At 38.8% G+C, this 19744-nt stretch overlaps 1 protein-coding gene across 4 annotated transcripts in view; it reads left to right on the top strand.

The window, feature by feature from the left end:
- Positions 1–19744, top strand: part of AGAP1 (ArfGAP with GTPase domain, ankyrin repeat and PH domain 1) — a 680051-nt gene that overhangs the window by 584805 nt on the left and 75502 nt on the right. For 2 of the 4 annotated variants that reach the window (XM_074968160.1, XM_074968159.1), the window contains one exon: positions 7612–7689. The exons of the other annotated variants lie outside the window; for them this stretch is intronic. In XM_074968160.1, coding sequence (XP_074824261.1) covers positions 7612–7689 — 78 coding nt within the window. The remainder of the gene's footprint in view (positions 1–7611; positions 7690–19744) is intronic. 4 annotated transcript variants of the gene reach the window in all.

The raw sequence follows: 19744 nt of genomic DNA, 5'->3' as shown, positions 1-19744 counted from the left end.
TGCTATAATATCTAGATAATAAAAAACCAGGGGAAAAATAGATTCATAAAAGTGAAATACCTGGGATCCCTATTAAAGAAAACAAACGCACACAAAAATGCTGTCTGCCATGGGATAGTCACAGATGTAAAGCTGTTGACTGAACAAATACAAAGATGTGCAGTAATTGGGAGTCATTAGGTTTAAATAATTCCCAATTACTCCATATCCTAGCAAAAGCAGCATTACTTTCTTATAGACACACTGTCCCTCTCTTTCTTTAATATGTAAGGGGTATGCATATATATTTTAAAATATAGAAATGCATGCTACATACAAAATACACCTGTGTTCAGTTTGCAAAACCAAGCACTTGAAAGTTAGTGAATTGCAGACTTAAGGTTGCCTTTGCCTCACAAATACTTATGCATTTATCTTTGTAACACTCCTGTGAAATAGCAGAGAATTATTATCCACATTTTACAGAGAGACCCCTTATGCAGAAGGAGACAGGCCAAAGCTTTATAGTCTTCACTAATTTGGGGGGGGGGCCCAATGATTACAACCAAACTTGAGAAACCCCCAGTACTCAGTATTTGTATAGCATTTCATGTTAAAGTTCAAACTAATTATTGCTTACAAGTCCCCAGTATGAGAGTTATCCCCATTTTACAGATGGGAAAACTGAGACAAAGACAAAAGTGATTTGCCTGAGGCCACACAGTGAATCAGTTGCGGAGTTAGGATTAGAACTCCGGCCTTCCTGATTCCCCACTCTTGTGCTCATTCTTCAGACTACACTGCCACACTGGTCGAAAGGCTGAGCATCCAAAGGTCCCATTCACTCTGGTTGCAGGTGAGTGCTCAGCACTTGTGTATGTCAGGCCCCACCTGCCTCAAGTTAGGTACTCGGAAAATGAGGAGCACACAATTAGTGGAACACCTGGAATTTTGATTTAAGTGATTTGGCCAGAATGACATCAGAAATTTCTGACAGAGGTGGGACTGAGCTTTCCTGGCATTCACCTGCCTCAGTAGCGGTAGTGGTCTCTGCTGTGTATCTGAAGGTTGTAGGTTCAAAGGCAGCCCAGGATGCATCGGAGAGATGGATATATGTAGGTTAGTGTGAAAACACTGGAATAATTGTTGAAATTATTTTATATTGCAAAACAGTATAATTAGAGGTGAATTTGGATGTTTTGTTAATATTTGTTTTATTATATTATATGTATTTTAGTTAATGGGCCCAATCCATTTAAGAAAGGGTGGGACACATTTTTTGTTTGAAGAAGATTGAGAGGGGCATGCGGGAGATGTTGCTTGTGACTGCAGACTGTATAAGACCCTGCCTGTGTAAACTCCAGAAAAGGTCAGAACTTGGTTTAATAAATTTATCTTCCAGAAAACAGACTTCACACTTGAAGGTGTAACATTAGTACGGATTAGGAGACTTGGATGCCTGAGGACATTTGCTAATGATGAGCATCAGAGCCTTTTGCCTGTTTGGTTGCCAGTACGAATCCAACCCCACTCAGGATTAAAAGTGATTTCTGTCTAATGGATGTTTGGCAGCCCCTATATGAGAAGAGTTTGGGGGAATCTCAGCTCCATTTCCCTAAGCACGCATTCACTACCTTGCTTTGCACTAATTGGCAGACTCAGCAGAGAAGCTAGGAACTTCCTGGGGCCTGGAACCTGAACTTATCCCAGTTACCCCTTAAGGAAGGTCCCCCACCCCACCACCCAATCAGGGTCAAGACACACTTGCAGGGCAGTGTGTGTGGAAAGCTTACCCAGCTGCTGTCCTGTAGATAAATGGAGGGCTCCTTTTTCCAAGTTGCATGAGCACTAAATTTACACAACATTTCTGAAGCCAGAGTTTATGGTTACATACAAACTAGTTCAAATAATTTACATTTCCATAAAATGTTACCCATGGAGTGAACAAAGCTTGGCAGGTATGTAGAGGACATCACATACCACATTGAAACAGTGGATTATATATGCAAGAATAGCCCTGTTCTTACAGAAAACAAATCCAGAGCACCTCACGTGGTATGGCTGAGATTTGGGTCTGCCACACTGGAGTTCTGGGTTCTGTTTCCAGCTTGCGTGACTTGTGAGGCATTGCTTACTAATAAAAGCAGTGAAAAAGATAGAATTATTAACACCAGCTGGTAAAAGTGGTGTGTCTAGAGAATGTATGATCTCCTGGGTTCCAGTCCAGTGTCCTCTCCCCCTAGTCCACATTTTGATGAGACAGAAGATCCATTTCACAGAATCATAGAATATCAGAATTGGAAGGGACCTCAGGAGGTCATCTAGTCCAACCCCCTGCTCAAAGCAGGACCAATCCCCAATTTTTGCCCCAGATCTCTAAATGGCCCCCTCAAGGATTGAGCTCACAACCCTGGGTTTAGCAGGCCAATGCTCAAACCACTGAGCTATCCCTCCCCCCCAGAGATTCTACCCAGTGTGGACTGCTGAAGTGAGATGCTGGGGCAATGCTAAGAAAATCATGAGGGTTTCTGGCAGCAAGTCAATTTAAATGGAAACATCAAAAGAAAGGTGCCTCCCTGATGCCAAATTTCAAAATCCTCCTACAAGCCAGCCAGAGAGTGTTTAAAGCACTTAAAATACTTTTGCAAATTCTTTTAATAAGAAAAGTAACAAGCAGGGGTTGCTGCCACTCCATCTATAATAACCACATCTTATTTATGAGGGAAGAGAATCATATGGTCCTGTCATATGGGTACACAATTCCCTATCAGGAAATATAAAAGAAAGAAATTTAGCCACAATGAAAATTACTGCATATAAGAACCGTTATAATTAATGTTTTACATTGATCCTCCTTGGAGATTGGGAGAAACCAGAGAAGTTCCTAGTTTCACGTCTGATAAATGGTGTATACTGTTGCATAACTGTGCAGCCAGGAGTGTGTGATTTCCAGCTTGGGTAGACATAGCTGCACTCTTTCATCAAGCTTGCACACTAAAAATATAAGGGTAGCCACAGTGGCTTGGGCTAGCTGCCCCATGTTCAATTTCGCCCAACCCCCTCCTACCCCCAGCCCCAGTATGTATTCAAGCACCTAGTCCCTGCTGCTGCCCATGCAGGCACACTTACGCTGCTATTTTAGCACGCTAGCTCAGTCAAAGCTAGCTGGCTGCAATGTGGGCATAGCCACAGTGTGCTGAGACACTGCTAAGCCTTTAATGTTGCAACAGACATTTTGGGGAAAGAGGGGAACAGGTTCTTCACTTGAGCATTAGACAAAAGATAGAATATTATGCAATCCATAAAGAGGGAAGACTGATGAGTTTTCACGAAGTATATGGCTGTATCGCATGCTACAACAGGGCATATTAATGGTCGTTATCTTTTTTCCTCAGAAACTTTGTTCACACAGGACATAGGTCACAGCAGTTGCTGAATTTAACTAGGTAAATATTTAACAGTTTTTAAAATGCCTGAACACAATAAAGGAACCACTCTCTACCTCTTTTTGACATGAAAACATCTATATACAAGCTACACTTTATGAAAACTCATCAGTCTTCCCTCCTTATGGATCAGTCATTCTGCTGGATTCGATGGTCTTAAACAGTATATTTGACCTACATAGTCAAGGAAGTTTGTGCCATGCAGAAGCAATAAATCAAATCACAGAATGAAATGATTTAATCAAAAGTGGCTGGCTTGAAAGATTTCAAGAAGTCTTTTTGACCCCTTCGTCTTAGAACACATGCTTCAGAGCCATGGATTCAAAGTCTTTTATGGCTTATCATTATATAATCTCTTGCTATGATAATTATAACAGGAATTTCTGGGCTATATTTTGTGCTGAAGTAAAATATTATAACAATTTATGCTATTGTTTCACAGTGTAGCACCATAATGCAGCCCTGTAGTTAATAACATAGCTCTGTATTGCCAGGCTACATATAATGACTTATTGTACCAGTCCGGATTGGGAGTCAGAAAGCACAAATTAATTTTCCTGACGGGATAGAAATTTAATCTCAGCAGTCTAAATTCTAGATGTTAATTCGTTCGGATGAGATCAAAATTATACTTCTAATCTAGCTGCGCTCTCAGGTTGGAATTTTTTGGTTTGTTTTTGATAGACAATGCGAAAATGCAAAATCAATGCGAGTTCAAAGACAATAGAAGGGTTTGTTGAAACCGTTTAAAATAATACATTAATACTGCAGGTTATGGTATTTCAACATTGTAGACAGAAAGCTAGATATGTCCGGGCAAACTAAAGAGCTAAAACTTGCATTTCTTGCAAAATTAGTAGGCTAAAAAAAGAAACTAGTATTTTTTTAATGGAGGAGAGGCCTAGGGAAAAAGACTTTAGCAAATCCAGCTATTTGAAGATTCTTTCGAAATAGGAAGCTGAGTTACCATTAAAAACAAAAGAAAATAAATATTTATTTTAGATTCTTTATATAGAAAACTTGTTATGAGATTTAATAAGCAGTGCACATCAGAGGTTGGAGATATAATCATCTTTTGTTGAACTGGCTTTTGAACTAGAAAGAGAGTCCAGACTAGATAGACAGAATGTCCTGGGGTATGAGTCAGTGACATATCAGGCACATAACTACCTGCAGTGCTTTGTAAGGCCTTGTTTGTAAGTTACAAACATTTGTAGTCCCTGCGTAATCATGAAGGCAGTCAGGGTAGGCTGTCTAAGATGGGCCTGCGTGTTCTCACATACATCAGTCAGAATCCTGGAGGCTGCATTTGGCATTGTCCAAAGCCTGCTGATGGTAACAGTATTGTATTATCTGAGGCAGCGAAGCACCACAAAAAGTAGACTCCAGTCAATGCTGCAAGACACACAAGGATGTATCAGGACCTCAGCTTCAGCCAGAAAATGTCCATTTGTTTAAAGGAAGAAAAAGGCATGACATTTAACACATTTAAAATTGATTATTTCATCAATAGGCTAATAGAAAACCAGGCTGCAAGTTCACTCCTGCTTATACATCCATTCTCTAATGTGCGATTAGAGTATGAAAAATGAAAAACATAAAGCAGACTGGAAAAGGGGCTTTATGTACTGGAGACAGCCTCCCCTTTCAGAGGGGTGCTAAGTCTAGACTTCGCTATTTATATGCAAATTTTTTTCAGAAAAAGTAAGTTTTCAGCGGGGAGATTGACCCTCTTTAGTTGTTACTTCCTGTTCTGACTTGCTAAATGTCTCTTAAAACTAAAGGTTCATAATATTAAAGGGCACAGTAGACAGACACTTTTAGACTTGACCAACTTAAATGTATAGATAAATCTGACTGAATCAGTTGGTCTCCTGGATAATATTGTAGATTTTCATTTCAGTAATATATATTTTTAAATATATATTTAAGGGGATCAGTGACAGCGGTCAAGTGTCCAGGTTTCCATTTTTTCCCTTATCAGTGCATAGTATTAAACACTGAATGCCACTGCATTAAAAGAATGGATAGGTTGTTAACATTCTAGGATGTTTGGGTACTGCTCTTCAATTACAGCTGAATTACCATTTTATAATAGTGTTACTGGTTGCATGCAGATGGTAGTTATCATTCTCAATGCTGTACATGAGGAATTGTTCCAAATAGGCAACTTTTTATTACAGGTGGTAGGACAGGGTTTCTCCTTGCAGCACGAAACTGAATTCAGCATATGATCACATCACCTGCTGTATGAATCAGGTTATGTGCTCAATCTTCTGATTGAGCTACTTGTCCATTATGGGAAAACAAGTATTTTTCCATTCTTAGCCATTCAACTGAAGATACAGCTTTTTGTTAAACATTTGAATGAGTTAACAGTAATGTTACTTTTCCATATAAACAATCTTTTGGTTGAAGCACTTCTTGGCATTCTAAAATACACATCTAGAAAAGAAAACAAGAAAAAGACTTTTTCAGAGTTTGCATATATTATTTGTTGTGTGCATATCATCTCAAAGATTGAAGGGGCATACTGGGCAGGAGTGGGAGAAACAATATATACACCTAATTATGACAGATTTGTTACCAACAGATCCCCTGTTGACTGAGATGGTAGACTAACCAGTTCACTGCAATGCACCATCGCAATTAACTTGCAGTATTTGACAGCCTTAGACCAAGATTTGCATGAAGGAAGAGACTAGGTGGAATATAAGGCCTGCTGAAGTGTCTGTCTGTTGGCACTTCTCTTATTCTTTCTTCTGTCTGGCTTGAAGATAGGTATGAGCTCTAATATTGCTGACAGCTGATGGAGGTTTGCCTTTATCACTGTTGTTAGTATTGTGAAGTCTTTTCTCCATGCTGCATGTATACAGTTACCTGACAATCACAATGCCTGCTAAGTGGTGCAGCCATGAATTGCTGCTTTACCACCTCATCCTGAGAAGTGGCCCCAGTAGGTTACATTTGAGACCTATTTTGGGATAGCGATGGGAAAGCTTGCTCTGCTACTGTCCATACATACTAGTTTGGTGGATAAATAACGGGTCGATTATCCAGTGTGTTAATGTTGGTTGTTGTTAAATGCCAACAGTGTGTGTCTGTGCCTGGTGTTGTTTTGAAAAGAAAGATACAGGCCCTGCCCAATGAAATTGACTCTAAAAATATTGTTAGTCTAGTTTCAGAGTAGCGGCCGTGTTAGTCTGTATCCGCAAAAAGAAAAGGAGGACTTGTGGCACCTTAGAGACTAACAAATTTATTTGAGCATAAGCTTTCCTGAGTCCTCCTTTTCTTTTTGTTAGTCTAATGTATTTCTCATGCTTTCAATTAGCTTTTGGGGAGAAATATATAGATTCTGCTAAAAGACAGTGAGAGAATTAATTTCCCATAATGAGCAGAGGATTTAAGTGCTTTTTGTACAGTTCTGCCTATTAATGTCAAAAATGGGAGCTTGAAACAGAGAGATTTAAAAGTTTGATGTGATTCTAATACAGCAATGATGGCATTACGGTTTACCTTCCAAACAAGAATTTATACTTTGCCAGTAACCTGCCTCTGAAAAAACAAGATGTGCATAGTAACAGTTTCTACTTGATATTTATAATAATAATAAAGTAGAACAGCTAAGCATTACACTAGAAATAATGCTTATGGTGGTTTAGAGTATTTGAACCTATTACATCATCACCTGGAATTAAAGATTTTACTGTTATAGGCATCTAGTGATTAGTGTACCCTCTTAGCAAAAGGGGAAATCCTTTGGTTGGCAATTTTTGCTATAAATTAAACAGCATTATACCTCAGTAGTTGTCTTGTCTCTAATAGTGCATCATGTATACAAGAAGCACTGAGTGCATTTTCTATTCCATTGTTCATTGCTATTTTAGATCCCATTACTACTGACAAGTCTTGTCATGTTGCAAAGTCTTGAAAGTATCTTTTTCAGTGGAAAAAAAAGGAGCAAGGCCTTCCATGTTGGTGGTGGTTCTGAGAAGCTGTGGTGTTCTGTATGTTTGTGTCTATGTTGCTGCTACACGTATAACAGGCTTGTGCTGGTATTTTACTTCACATGCTACTTTGACATTTCTTTTCTCCCCTTTTTCATATTTTTCTTTTCTTTATATTTTATTATTTTCTCTCTTTTTTTTTTTTTTCTTTCTCTTCCCCTTCTGCTCTCTGGATGCAGCCAAACGCAAAGCATGGAAACTAAACCGTGTTGGTAGCCTGCGAAATATATACAGCAGCAGCAGCACCAACACTGAAGGTAACAAATTAAAACAACACGTTTTAGATGAACACCTTACCCTCTCTCCCCTTTATACCTGCCTCTCCAGACTTGCTCCCCTTTCCTCTCACTTTCCAAATGCAGGAATGGAAATCAAATTTGCCCAAAGCATGCGTGCTTTCATCTTTTGTTTGCAGAGTCATTCCCATGGTCTTTTCATCTTTTTGTTTGTGCGTTTTATTTTGCCATTCATGTTCCTTTCAGCTTACTTAAATTCTGACCTTTCCCTCTAGTCGTGGAGTGGTGATGTTTAAATTACTTCGGGAACCCATTTTCTTTTATTTATTTATTTTCCCCCTTTATACATGTGGGTACTCAATGTAATATTTCCCAAGTTATTACAGTTTTTAAAAGTGTTAGTATCAGGTGTAATGATCTGTAGCCAAATACAATAGTGTGCCGTGACATTTAAGTAACAGTCTTAATTTGTTTTGTGAAAGCGTTCTCCATAATGCTCTTTGCAGCTCTAATCCAAAGGCGAGACAGAGCCAGGTCATTTGCATGTGCTACTCTTGCTTGTAAATTCTGTATATTGTTGTATTTCTAAAGGTCGCCTGGTGCCAAAGTTCACAAATTGACTTACATTGCTTTTTTCACTGAAGACAGCCGTCATGCCTTTTGTATAATAGCAGATTGAATTTTTCCCCACCTTCATTTGAACAACACAATTATAAACTGTCTTTTTTTTTTTTTATTATTACAAATGTCAGAGGTCAGAATTACTTGGAAGCCAGGCAAAGAGAAAAACCCTCGGCCACCATCTCAGACAGCGAGTAAGAGGGGATGGTATATGAAATATGGAATGCAAAATAGGTCACATCTCGGTAATCTTGATATTATAGGGGGGAAATCTTTTTTTCACTTAAGTGCAAACCAAATGGGTCAAGTAATCACAAGCGCATGCCCTAATGCTAATTGACTTATTTTGGAATGATTATAACTGTAATATTTTTCTTAATGTCACTGTTTTCTGGGCTGTTGATTTTAGCGATTGCCAAGTAGTGGCATTAAATCTCTTGTAAATTTTAAATTGCATGCTATTTCTGTAAACAAGTCCCTCTGTTCACATCCTGATCATTAACCTTTGGTGATTTATATCACCATCCTTTTTTTTTTTGCACAATTACTACCGTATTCCTGTCTGATGCCTTGCTCTCACCGACAGATACAATGTGTCTGGGAAACAAAAGTGTGTTTTTTACTGCAGCTTGTTAAGGAAACACATTATATTATAATCTTGTTTTATTTCTCATTGGAAACTTAAAATTCTCACCTTTTAAGTAACAACAACAAAGCTATATCCATTGTGATACTTTTGTGTTACCTTTTAAAGCATTTAAGCACAGAGTGTGAAATGAATTGAAGAGAAATAAATACTAGTTGCTGAACATGAATAAATAAGCTTTTTGCTATTTAAAAGGAAACTTCCGAGATACTTTTTTGTAATTTGCAAAATGTGGGGGGTTTTTTCCCCACTGGTAATCTCTTTTAAACTTGTTATTTTCCCGGATCAAACATGCAGGCATGTTTGCTGTTGTAGGGTGACTCTTGACAAGCATGGGATTTAGTGTTCTCTTTTTGCTAAACTTTTAACAATAAAATAAATAGAAATAATTGCATATATTTTACAGAAAGGGAGTTCATATTTGGGGGCCTGTTCAATCTTAGGTGCCATTTAACATACTGATACGCATAAATTAATATGAAAGGTATGCTAGGGGTGTGTTCATCTGTGGGAGAACATAACTTTAAAAGTTGAACTCCTAAGACTTGCAACTAGCAGCACCAATGAGATTTTCTCTATCTTAACTAATTAGGCAAGGGACGGGGGGTGGTCTTTCTTGGAAGTACTCACCACATGGGAAAGAGAGTCCAGGAAATTTGTGAGTAATAATCGTGCATCTTTGAGCTATTAAACAAAGTCTGTGGATAATGGCTAGCATTGCAAAATGGGGGAATGCTCAGTAAATCAGGAGTGTACACAGTAGGAGTCTGTCACCTTGCCTCAGTGGGCCACAGCTGAAAATATCAGATTCAGGACAAACTGCTGAGAAATGGGGCAGACCTCCCTCCCCCCAACTGGTGGTTATTCCTTCATAAGATATACTAAGCCAATAACGAAAGTAAACTTCTGTCTCACCACACTGGTTAACATGAAGTCAGAAATGCAGCCTCCTTGTTTCACCATCCAGACACGATACTGAATGATGAGTGGTTATTTAAAACCAATTTCATCAAACAAAGGGTTCTTCTAATCCCAAGAGATCAGCCACATACCCAGGTCAATATATAACTCAGATCTTACCCAATAATCATGCTGTTGCCAATCCTTTAGTATCTAATATCTAAAGGTTATTTATAAGAGGAAAGAAAGAGAAGAGAGTTATAATGGTCAAGGAAAACAAATACATACACTCATTGCAAAATTCTTGTATCAGGTTTGAAGCAGTGATGTTATAAACTGCTGGCTTGTTAAGTCTCTGGTAATTTCCAGAAGATTGAAAGGTCATCTTTGTCACCTTTGTCCGGCTTGTCCTTATCCGTCCTGCCACGAATGCAAGTCAACACCACACCATTCTGTTTTGTTGCGAGCATGTTCCTTCCATTTCTGGCCAAAGAGCTTAGTCATGGTTTTGGCCCCGTGTGTTTTCGGTCTGCCCAGCAGTCACTTGTGGTCTCTGGGGATCCGGTCACTGGTGATTGAAAGGTACTTAGTCCATTAGTAGAATGCTCCTGTTAGTGTAATTCCATAGTCCAGAGATGAGAGCAGGAAAGAGGTAAAATGCAGATGCTTACAGGGTTTGTTATGCCTTCTTCCATGTGGAGGGACTGCTCTCAGTCTTAGTTTGTGGAAAGTAACAGGCACAAGGAGTCATCCACGGTCACATGAGCTGGTCACATGAGCTAGTCACATACCCTTGCATGCTTCAATGAGTCCTGGAAACGGTCACTACTAGCATTCTGGCTAAAACATCCCCAGGAAGGCCCATCAGGCGGGGACAGGCTTCTTCCGTCGTCTAAGTGTCCTTTAATGGGCCATCAGTTTGAATAGTCCATTCACAATGTGCTGGCCAAACTGGATGTAAATTACCTTGTGGGTGTTATCCCAGGAGCAAACACACTTGAAATACTAATACGTAGTCAATATTCATAACTTTAGATACAAAGACAATACATACATACAAATAGATAATCATATTTGATAGATTATAACTTTTCCATTGATACCTTACATGACATATTTCATATAAATTTGTTGTAATTACATAACATTGGTAGCAACGGTGATATACATAATCATATTTTAATCGTACAACATCACAGAGCCCCATATTAACATAACTATGCTTTCAAAAAGGGAAATGGTAATAGGAAATGGCAATCCAAAATAGCAGATATGCTTTAGAATATGCCTGTTCAGTTGCGTTTAACCCTTTTTCATCTGGACACCCAAACCTTGGTTGCTACAACTTCCATAACCAATGGATCTCTCCGTGTTCTCCACACTATGGATCCCACCACTTTCCCAGCTTGCCCCAGGCTCACTCAAATGGTATGTATGTCTACACTGCAATCAGAGATTTGACTGCAGCACATGTAGACAGACTTGAGCTAGCTTTGATCTAGCTAACTCAAATAACAATAGCAGTGAAGTCACAGCAACATGGGCTGTATAAGCCTGCCCAGATCCTTAAGTATGTAGTGAAGCGGCTAGTCCATTTTGCTGTGCATGCCACTGTGCCCAAAAATTACAAGTATTCTGTTGGAACTCTTGCATCCACAAACTGACTAGACTCATCATTTCTTAACTGTGATCTTGTCAATATCCTAGCCCATGACAGCATGGATTTAGACCAGTGGTTTTCAACTTTTTTTTTCATTTGCAGACCCCTAAAAAATTTCAAGTGTAGATGTGGACCCCTTTGGAAATTTTAGATGTAGTCTGCGGCCCCCAAGCATCTGCGGACCACAATTGAAAACTATTAGACTGTTAATTTTTTGACATGCAGAGAAGTCCCATGGAGAAAGAGAGCTAGCAGGAGCTGGAACGAAACCAGGTCTCACTCCCTAGGGTGTTACCATTAGGTCACTAATACATAATAGGTAATATATGCTAAAAGTGACCAGTGGAATCCCAGCAATTCAACATCCTTACACCCCAGGGCCCAAATTCCATCCTCATTTAGACTTGACCAACTATGCTGATTTCACTGGGAGTTCTGTGGATGTAATTGAGGGCAAAATTTGGGCAATGGTACCTGTCCAAGTAATAAAAGGGACTAAATTTGTCTAACTTCTACAATCAGAAAAGAACAAAGCTGTTTAAACCAGTAAGGTTGTCTGTGTTCAAGGAATTGCCCCCTTGCTCTTACCTGCAATTTAGTGAGACTCCCATTATATATTCATTCACTGATTTAGTTCTACGTTTGCAAGGCCATTATTAGGGTTTGCTGCAAACATTAGGTTTAAGATTTTATTCTACCATAGAGAAGTGACCAGTTGAATTCTTATTGCAGGCAAAGCAATGGTCATTCTGAGTGAAAGATCCAAATGTTTAGAGGGGAAGGTATATAATATAAACTTGGTATGTTTATAAAAGGCACCTGACCCCTCACACCTTTGTGATTTCAATTTTCGTAGTTATGCTGTTTAAATACAAATGTGATTTTTCAGAGATCAGCGCCTTTGGAGCATTGTACACTGGTGTAACTTTCTAAAATTAAAGAAACTGATGCTGTGTTTGCTCAGTATGCTATATTTAAACATCTATAATTATATCAAAACCACATTTCTTCTAGGCTTCATTCAGGACTGCATGCATGACAAGTTTCGAGTGTTAAACCCAAGTTGTATTTTAGTTACCAAGTATAAAAAATAATCTGAAAACGTCTAATCGTATGAAAAAATGTGTCCATTAACTCCAAAATGCCTGAACAGATTTTTATGAAACAGTCCCTTTTTATGAAACAGTCCAGGCCAGTCCTTGCCTACAGACAACCCCCGAACCTGAAGCAAATACTCACCAGCAACCACATACCACACAACAGAACCACTAACCCAGGAACCTATCCTTGCAACAAACCCCGTTGCCAACTGTGCCCACATATCTATTCAGGGGACACCATCACAGGGCCTAATAACATCAGCCACACTATCAGAGGCTCGTTCACCTGCACATCCACCAATATGATATATGCCATCATGTGCCAGCCATGCCCCTCTGCCATGTACATTGGTCAAACTGGACAGTCTCTACGTAAAAGAATAAATGGACACAAATCAGATGTTAAGAATTATAACATTCATAAACCAGTCGGAGAACACTTCAATCTCTCTGGTCACGCGATTACAGACATGAAAGTTGCGATATTACAGCAAAAAAAACTTCAAAACCAGACTCCAGCGAGAGACTGTTGAATTGGAATTCATTTGCAAATTGGATACAATTAACTTAGGCTTGAATAGAGACTGGGAGTGGCTAAGTCATTATGCAAGGTAACCTATTTCCCCTTGTTTTTTTCTCCCCCCCCACCCCCCCCCCCGCAGACGTTCTTGTTAAACCCTGAATTTGTGCTAGAAATGGCCCACCTTGATTATCATACACATTGTAAGGAGAGTGATCACTTTAGATAAGCTGTTACCAGCAGGAGAGTGGGGTGGGGGGAGAGAAAACCGTTTGTAGTGGTAAACACCCATTTTTTCATGCTTTGTGTGTATAAAAAGATCTTCTATACTTTCCACAGTATGCATCCGATGAAGTGAGCTGTAGCTCACGAAAGCTTATGCTCAAATAAATTGGTTAGTCTCTAAGGTGCCACAAGTACTTCTTTTCTTCTTGCGAATACAGACTAACACGGCTGTTACTCTGAAACCTCCCTTTAAAAAAGTAATACAGAAGTGACATTTCAGCTGTAACAATGGCTTTGCTGCCTTGACACTATCGTTGTCACATTTAAATGTACTTAAACTCCTAACATTTGAATTATATGTCCACTTTGAAATGTAAACTATAGAACTGCAAACTGAAATGTGAAATTGTTTTTAAAAATATTAGAAAAATTATCCATCTAGCATTGACATATATCCTGCATAAACTGACTGAAAATGATTTTATGGATTTCCTCAAACCCAAGTGTCCTACAAAAACAACGAATGCCTACAATAAAATAATCCACTCCCCTGAGCTAATAACAAGCTTTTTGTCTCCAGTTTGTCATGTAAGGGTGGTGGTATAATTCATCCAGTAGATCACAATCTTTTTTCAAGAGCTGTGGGCCAGAATACCTGTGGGTGACTAATGGCAGAGTCACATTGACCTGATAGGGTTGAATTTCAAAACTAATTAGATTTAGACCACTGGATTTGGAGAGGGGAGAGAAGTATTAGCATAGTCATGCCCAGTGGGACATGGCACAAATTTATTTCCTTAATTGGGGCTGCTAATAAACATACTTATAATCTTCCAAGATATGAAGATAAATTACACTGAGTGACAAATGGTAATGATAGCAAAAATTATCAAGTACCTAAATAAATTAAAACAAATACCTTTGGTTTTGTACTTCTTTCACAACTACATGGGTAGGGTGTAAATATCTATTGCCTATTTTAGGGCATGAATATAGTTTTTTGCTGCAACCCTAAGTCTCTTCAAATGACTGATTCAAAAGAGTAGGTGGGTAGGAATTTTATGTGGGGGTGGGCTTGGCTGGGGGAGTTTAAATCAGTCTTTGATACCACATTGTTATAAAAACTAAGTTTGCAATATGTCATTTCAGGCACGTGTAAAAGAATGGGTTTCAAGCTTCAGTCCCAACTGCTGAAGATGTTTTTGGATCGTTAAAAATATACCAATATCTTTAGTCCAACCCATCACTTGTTACTATATTTAAAGGAAAAGTACATGGTCCCTGTTGCAAAGTTAGTTGACTCATCCAATCTAAATGTGCAGTGTATTTATTAATTAACAAGTAAGCAGCCAGCCTGATGTACCTGTGATAATGGCTACATTATAGTAAGATCAGCATCCCAAAAATATGAAACCCGGTACCATGAAAAGAAGATTAATCTTATGATTAAGTCACTGGACTGGGACTTGAGAAGTCTGGTTTCACTTCCTGCCTCTTCCAGACCAAATATCCCTTACTCCCACTGTGCCTTAGTTACGAATCTGCAAAATCTTCCTTTCTTTCTCTCTCTCTCTCTCTCTCCCCCTGTTGTCTCTTTAGATTTTAAGTATTTCAGGGCAGGCACTGTTTCTATGTCTGTGCATGATGCCTAATTCAATGGAACCCTGATCTGAGGTGAGGCCTCTAGGAGCTACCATGATACAAACCACCACCACCAGCGGATGCATAGTTCAGTATATGTTTGAGGTAACTCACGTCATTTAGATTAGACAATGCTGGATGTGGCAGCTACGATCACAAATTGATCTAGACATGATTTTAGAATTACTCTTTCAGATGAAAAGCCGACTGACATTTGAAAAGTTTTCTGGGAAGAGGTATAGCCTTTATGAAAAGAGAGTGATTTGAATGAATCTTATTCCTTGGCCATGTCCAATATAATTCATCAAATTAGGCCTCTCCACTTGCTATCTGAATGTTAGAACAGGAAGACACTTAATGACATTCACTGTGGGCCCACTGCCTTTGTCTGTTTTCCATTGGGATGCTTCCTCACTGAGCATTTATGGGCTTACACAGAAGGGATACCAGAGATATCTCTTGACAGAGAATAAAGTTTATCCAAAAAGAAAAGCGTTGAGGGATCCATCCACTGAGGTAGCCTGAAATAATCATTTGTAAGTGTTATTTCATTGAATCCATAAGAAGTATTATCCATTTATATATGGTGTATCAGTGTTTGTTTTCACTTGTATTGTACTTGGTATATAAGGAATATTTCTTTCTTTCCTAGGGTGGGTGGGTTGTTGATGCAATAACTTTCCTGTTGCCCCAACGAAAGTAACTAATAACCACATATAACTGAAGATGTTAGGCAAAATTAAAAACCAAAGGTGGTGGTGTAGGACAATAGTAAAAGCTAGATCTGGAATATAAGAAGTGATATTCTAACATGAAAGGGGCAGCTGTTACACTGAAACTTAAGAGAACTCTACAGTTTTTCTAATATGCATTGTCTTGGATATCCAGTTCTCATTGGTTCTTTGAAAAAGCATCACAGTGATGTATTACTCTTTAATTATAATGCAGTGGAATCCATACATATGTGTCTCCCTCCAGCTCTTTCCAACTCCTGTTTTCCCATCCAAAAAGATATTCCCGTCAGACATCTCCTGTTGATAACAACTTCCAAATGTAAAACAATTGCAGCTGTTTTTTAGCACTTTAACCCTTTGTCTGCTAGGCTTCCAGGAAATAATTGATGACTGATTGGCCCATTAACCTTTAAAAAAAAAATGTTTGACAGCCTGGACTTGTGTAATGAGGAGGGATTCCTTGTGAAATCAGTTTGATGGCTGAGTTGCTTGCCCCTGAGGATGCAAAATTAGCCCCGTGGGACCTCGTCTGCATAGAAACTGGACACAATTAGTGTAATATCCGGTGTTATTAATGTAGTTTGGAGTAATTGGGCAGGTTGATTTCGACAGGTTGATGGTGCTAAAATACTATTATAGTGGACCTTTCTATGAATAACTGTTACACACGGAAACCTGTTTGATAAAGTGTTGTGATTAGACTCAGAGGGGTTTAAACAGCTCAGCGTATAACACTGCTGGGTAAAACCCAACAATTTCATCTTATTTTGTTACATGGACTTTTCCTCTCTGTGTATGTAGCATTTAAAAATTCTAAACATACATGACCTAGCAGTGCATGCATTTGTGTAATCACAGTAACATATAATACGCTGTATTATTTGTTATTTTAAGATCACAGGTTTGAAACAGTAGTCTACCATATTTAGAATAGTTTAAACAGAAAAACTTATAAGAACAGAGATCTTCAGCTGTTGCAGTTACTTCTGATCTCCTGTTTTTAGCCTCCTCCCCCCTTTTCTGGGGAGGGGAACAAATTCAAAAGTGGAGGGCATGGGAAAAAGAATACTGACTTCCATTTCCTTCATGGGCTGCCTCTCTCAGCCAGTTGTGGTGAACATTTTGGCAAGTTTTCAGACCAAAATAGCATTGTAGCCCAATCCGAAAAATTACATAGCCCCTTTTACCAAGATGGGAGTACATGTGATAACCCTCTGGTTATGTGTGTTATCTGTGCCCTCTCTGCCTGAGCCACAAAGGGTATGAGTATGTTAGAGCCCATAGTATGGAGCTTAGCTGGAGACTTCTGGGTTTAGCTTTGAGGTTCCCAGCTCATATCTTAGTGTGTCAGCCAAGATGGCAGCTGTCACAATGTCATCTGGTCACAGCAAAGAGGGTCAGGAGATGAAACAAGAAATTTGTGTATCAAAAACTATTCTTTGGGAAAAAATAGTTTGTATGTAAAAATGGAACGTTCCACAAGGTGCTTCTGTATGACACCATGTAATGTTCTTACTAGACTGTTTTGTACATAATGTATTTGGTAGACATTTCTGTAAACAAGGAAAAATGTATAATTTGACTGAAATAGTCCTGAAAAGCAAAACTGGCAGTTGAGACACATATTGATGGAAAATCACATTGGCCAAATGAGATTCTAACTTCTGGTTGTCTAGAAAGGGATACTGTGTGTTCAACACCAAAGTCAGTTCTGCCTGCAATACCTTGGCTGTCAAGAATGCCTGCCTAGAATATAACAGGAATTCTTGTAAAGTCTTTAATGCAAAGCCAACATGATGGTTGAATACTAATGTGTGAGAACTACATTCTGCCTGTAATCTACTCTCATTTTAAATTCCTTGCCATTGACTATGGATGTTCAGAGCTTACTATGATACTTGGACTGGGGAAGGAGGAAGAATAATTAGTAATGAAGAGAGCAGTTGGCTCTGTCAGAAAACCAGATAAAGTGCCTAAACATGATCAAGTGTTGATGCCAAATTTTACTGGATATAAAACTGGCTGAATTGCTGAATTTATTCCTAATCCCAAATCCCTTGTTCCCACTTACGAAGTTAGCTTCTCTAGCCATAGTATGATGTAGGATATAAGCAATGAAAGGTAAGAGAATTTAATCAAACATTTTTTTAATTTTCATCTGAGTCACCAAGCAATTAGCAGAGACTTCCCAAATCCATACCAACTTAAAATATAGTTGAATTACAAATAGGATCATTGTCCACACAGTTCTCATAACTTGTATATGTGTTCAAAAATCAATCCTTTCTTATGTATCCTTCCCCTCTGTATCATTATGCTCCTCGTATTTTATTTTTCTATGAAGATCTCTTGGATCTTCACAGGACCTTCTGTATGCTTAGCAAAGGAGCTGCCTCAGTGCCAATGCACTCAGTGCATTTTTTCATTTTGAAAGGGGCTATACTGAAAATTTTGCCATACGCTGTTGCTTCTCACTTCTCTGACAACACATATTGTAGCTGGGCAGATATATTTCTCTTGTACAAATATATGGGAGCCTATTTATAGAATATACACCAGGAGGTTTTTCTTAAGTGGCAGAGGTGGTGCCACTGGGACTATAGAAATTCTTCAATACTTGCATGTTTGAAGGAAAGTCCTATTAATCCCTTAGAGACCGTTAAAAAGAGTAGTAATGATAAACTCTCGAAGTTGGACTCCTTAATACAGGAAGCTGCTAAAACAGGTGCTGGATCCTTCCCTTTCTCTTCTTGAACTAGCCTTCCACATTTTTTGTTCTGGCTCTCTTCCCCCTCAACAGTACTTGTAAGATAACTTACTTTATTAATGTAACTTTAGTTTTGATAGAGATTATACATCGTAGATGTGAACAACAATCTAATAAATTCAAGAAAGCAGTTTGGATGACATAATCACAAGATTTGGATGTCACTAAGATCTGTGAGAAGTAAATCCATAGTTTAACTATAGTATTTTATGTAACATGAATCTGGCTATGTATTTTGGCATTACACATCTTGTTTTGGCATAGGAGTAGTTATATCGATGTCCAACTAGGAGGTTGCCGAGTTGAATCTTCTTACAGAAAGTTTAAATAAATAAACCCTGATGAGAGCTACTGTTAAATGTGGCTGGATTTCAGATCCTTTACATGCTTTCATTCATGCATAACTTTACTCACTTGAGTAAGCCTGCTGAAGTCAATAAGACTACTCCGCATTAGTGAATATTTGTAAGATCAGGGCTCAAATTAAGGAGAAAAACTGTTGATCTTGGCCCTTACAGTTCTCTGGGTCAATTCTTGAGCTCATTTTCAGTTCTTACTCATTCCTTGGGCAAATTCCCACTGAAGTTATATGGCACCACATGTGTAGATTATGAAGTCTTCCTTCCAGTATTTATGTAAATTAATTGTTATTTGGGATGATGGTAGAGCCTAGACCCACCTGAAATTGGAGCCCCATTGTGTTAGGCACACAGAGATGGAAGACACAGGAGGTGTCTTCACTGCTAAAAAAGGGCTTTTTTTTACCACCGAATAATTAATGCGCTTTAGCTATTCTGCCGTCAAATCCTAGAGGAGACACAGCATCTGTAGTTTTTACTGTGAGGTCAACCATAGTCAGGAGAGAATGCTGACCTCACCTAGCTACCTCGTGGTAAAAACTACAGGCACCTTGTCTCCACTAGGGTTTTACAGCAGGATAGCTAATACATGCTAGTTATCTTGCTGTAAAAAGTCACCTGTTTGGTAGTGAAGACATAGCCACAGAGTAAGAGACAATCCCTGCCCCAAATTGCTTACAATCAAAATAAGCAAGACAAAAAATGGTGAGAGGCAAGGGATATAACAAGCAAGCAGTGTGCATAATGTTGTGATTTCCTAGCGCCATGTTAGTTCCATGATTTTTTTATTTTGGATTTTTGTTTGTTAACTTTTTAGAGGTGGGAAGATTCTGCTAGAAGAGTTAATAAAAGAACAGATGGAGTGTGGAAGATAAGTGGTGGCAGGAGAAGTCAGAGGAAGGG

The sequence above is a fragment of the Natator depressus genome, chromosome 11 (assembly GCF_965152275.1).
Source record: "Natator depressus isolate rNatDep1 chromosome 11, rNatDep2.hap1, whole genome shotgun sequence".
Lineage (NCBI taxonomy): Eukaryota > Metazoa > Chordata > Testudines > Cheloniidae > Natator > Natator depressus.
This window is presented reverse-complemented; position numbering and strand designations above follow the sequence as displayed.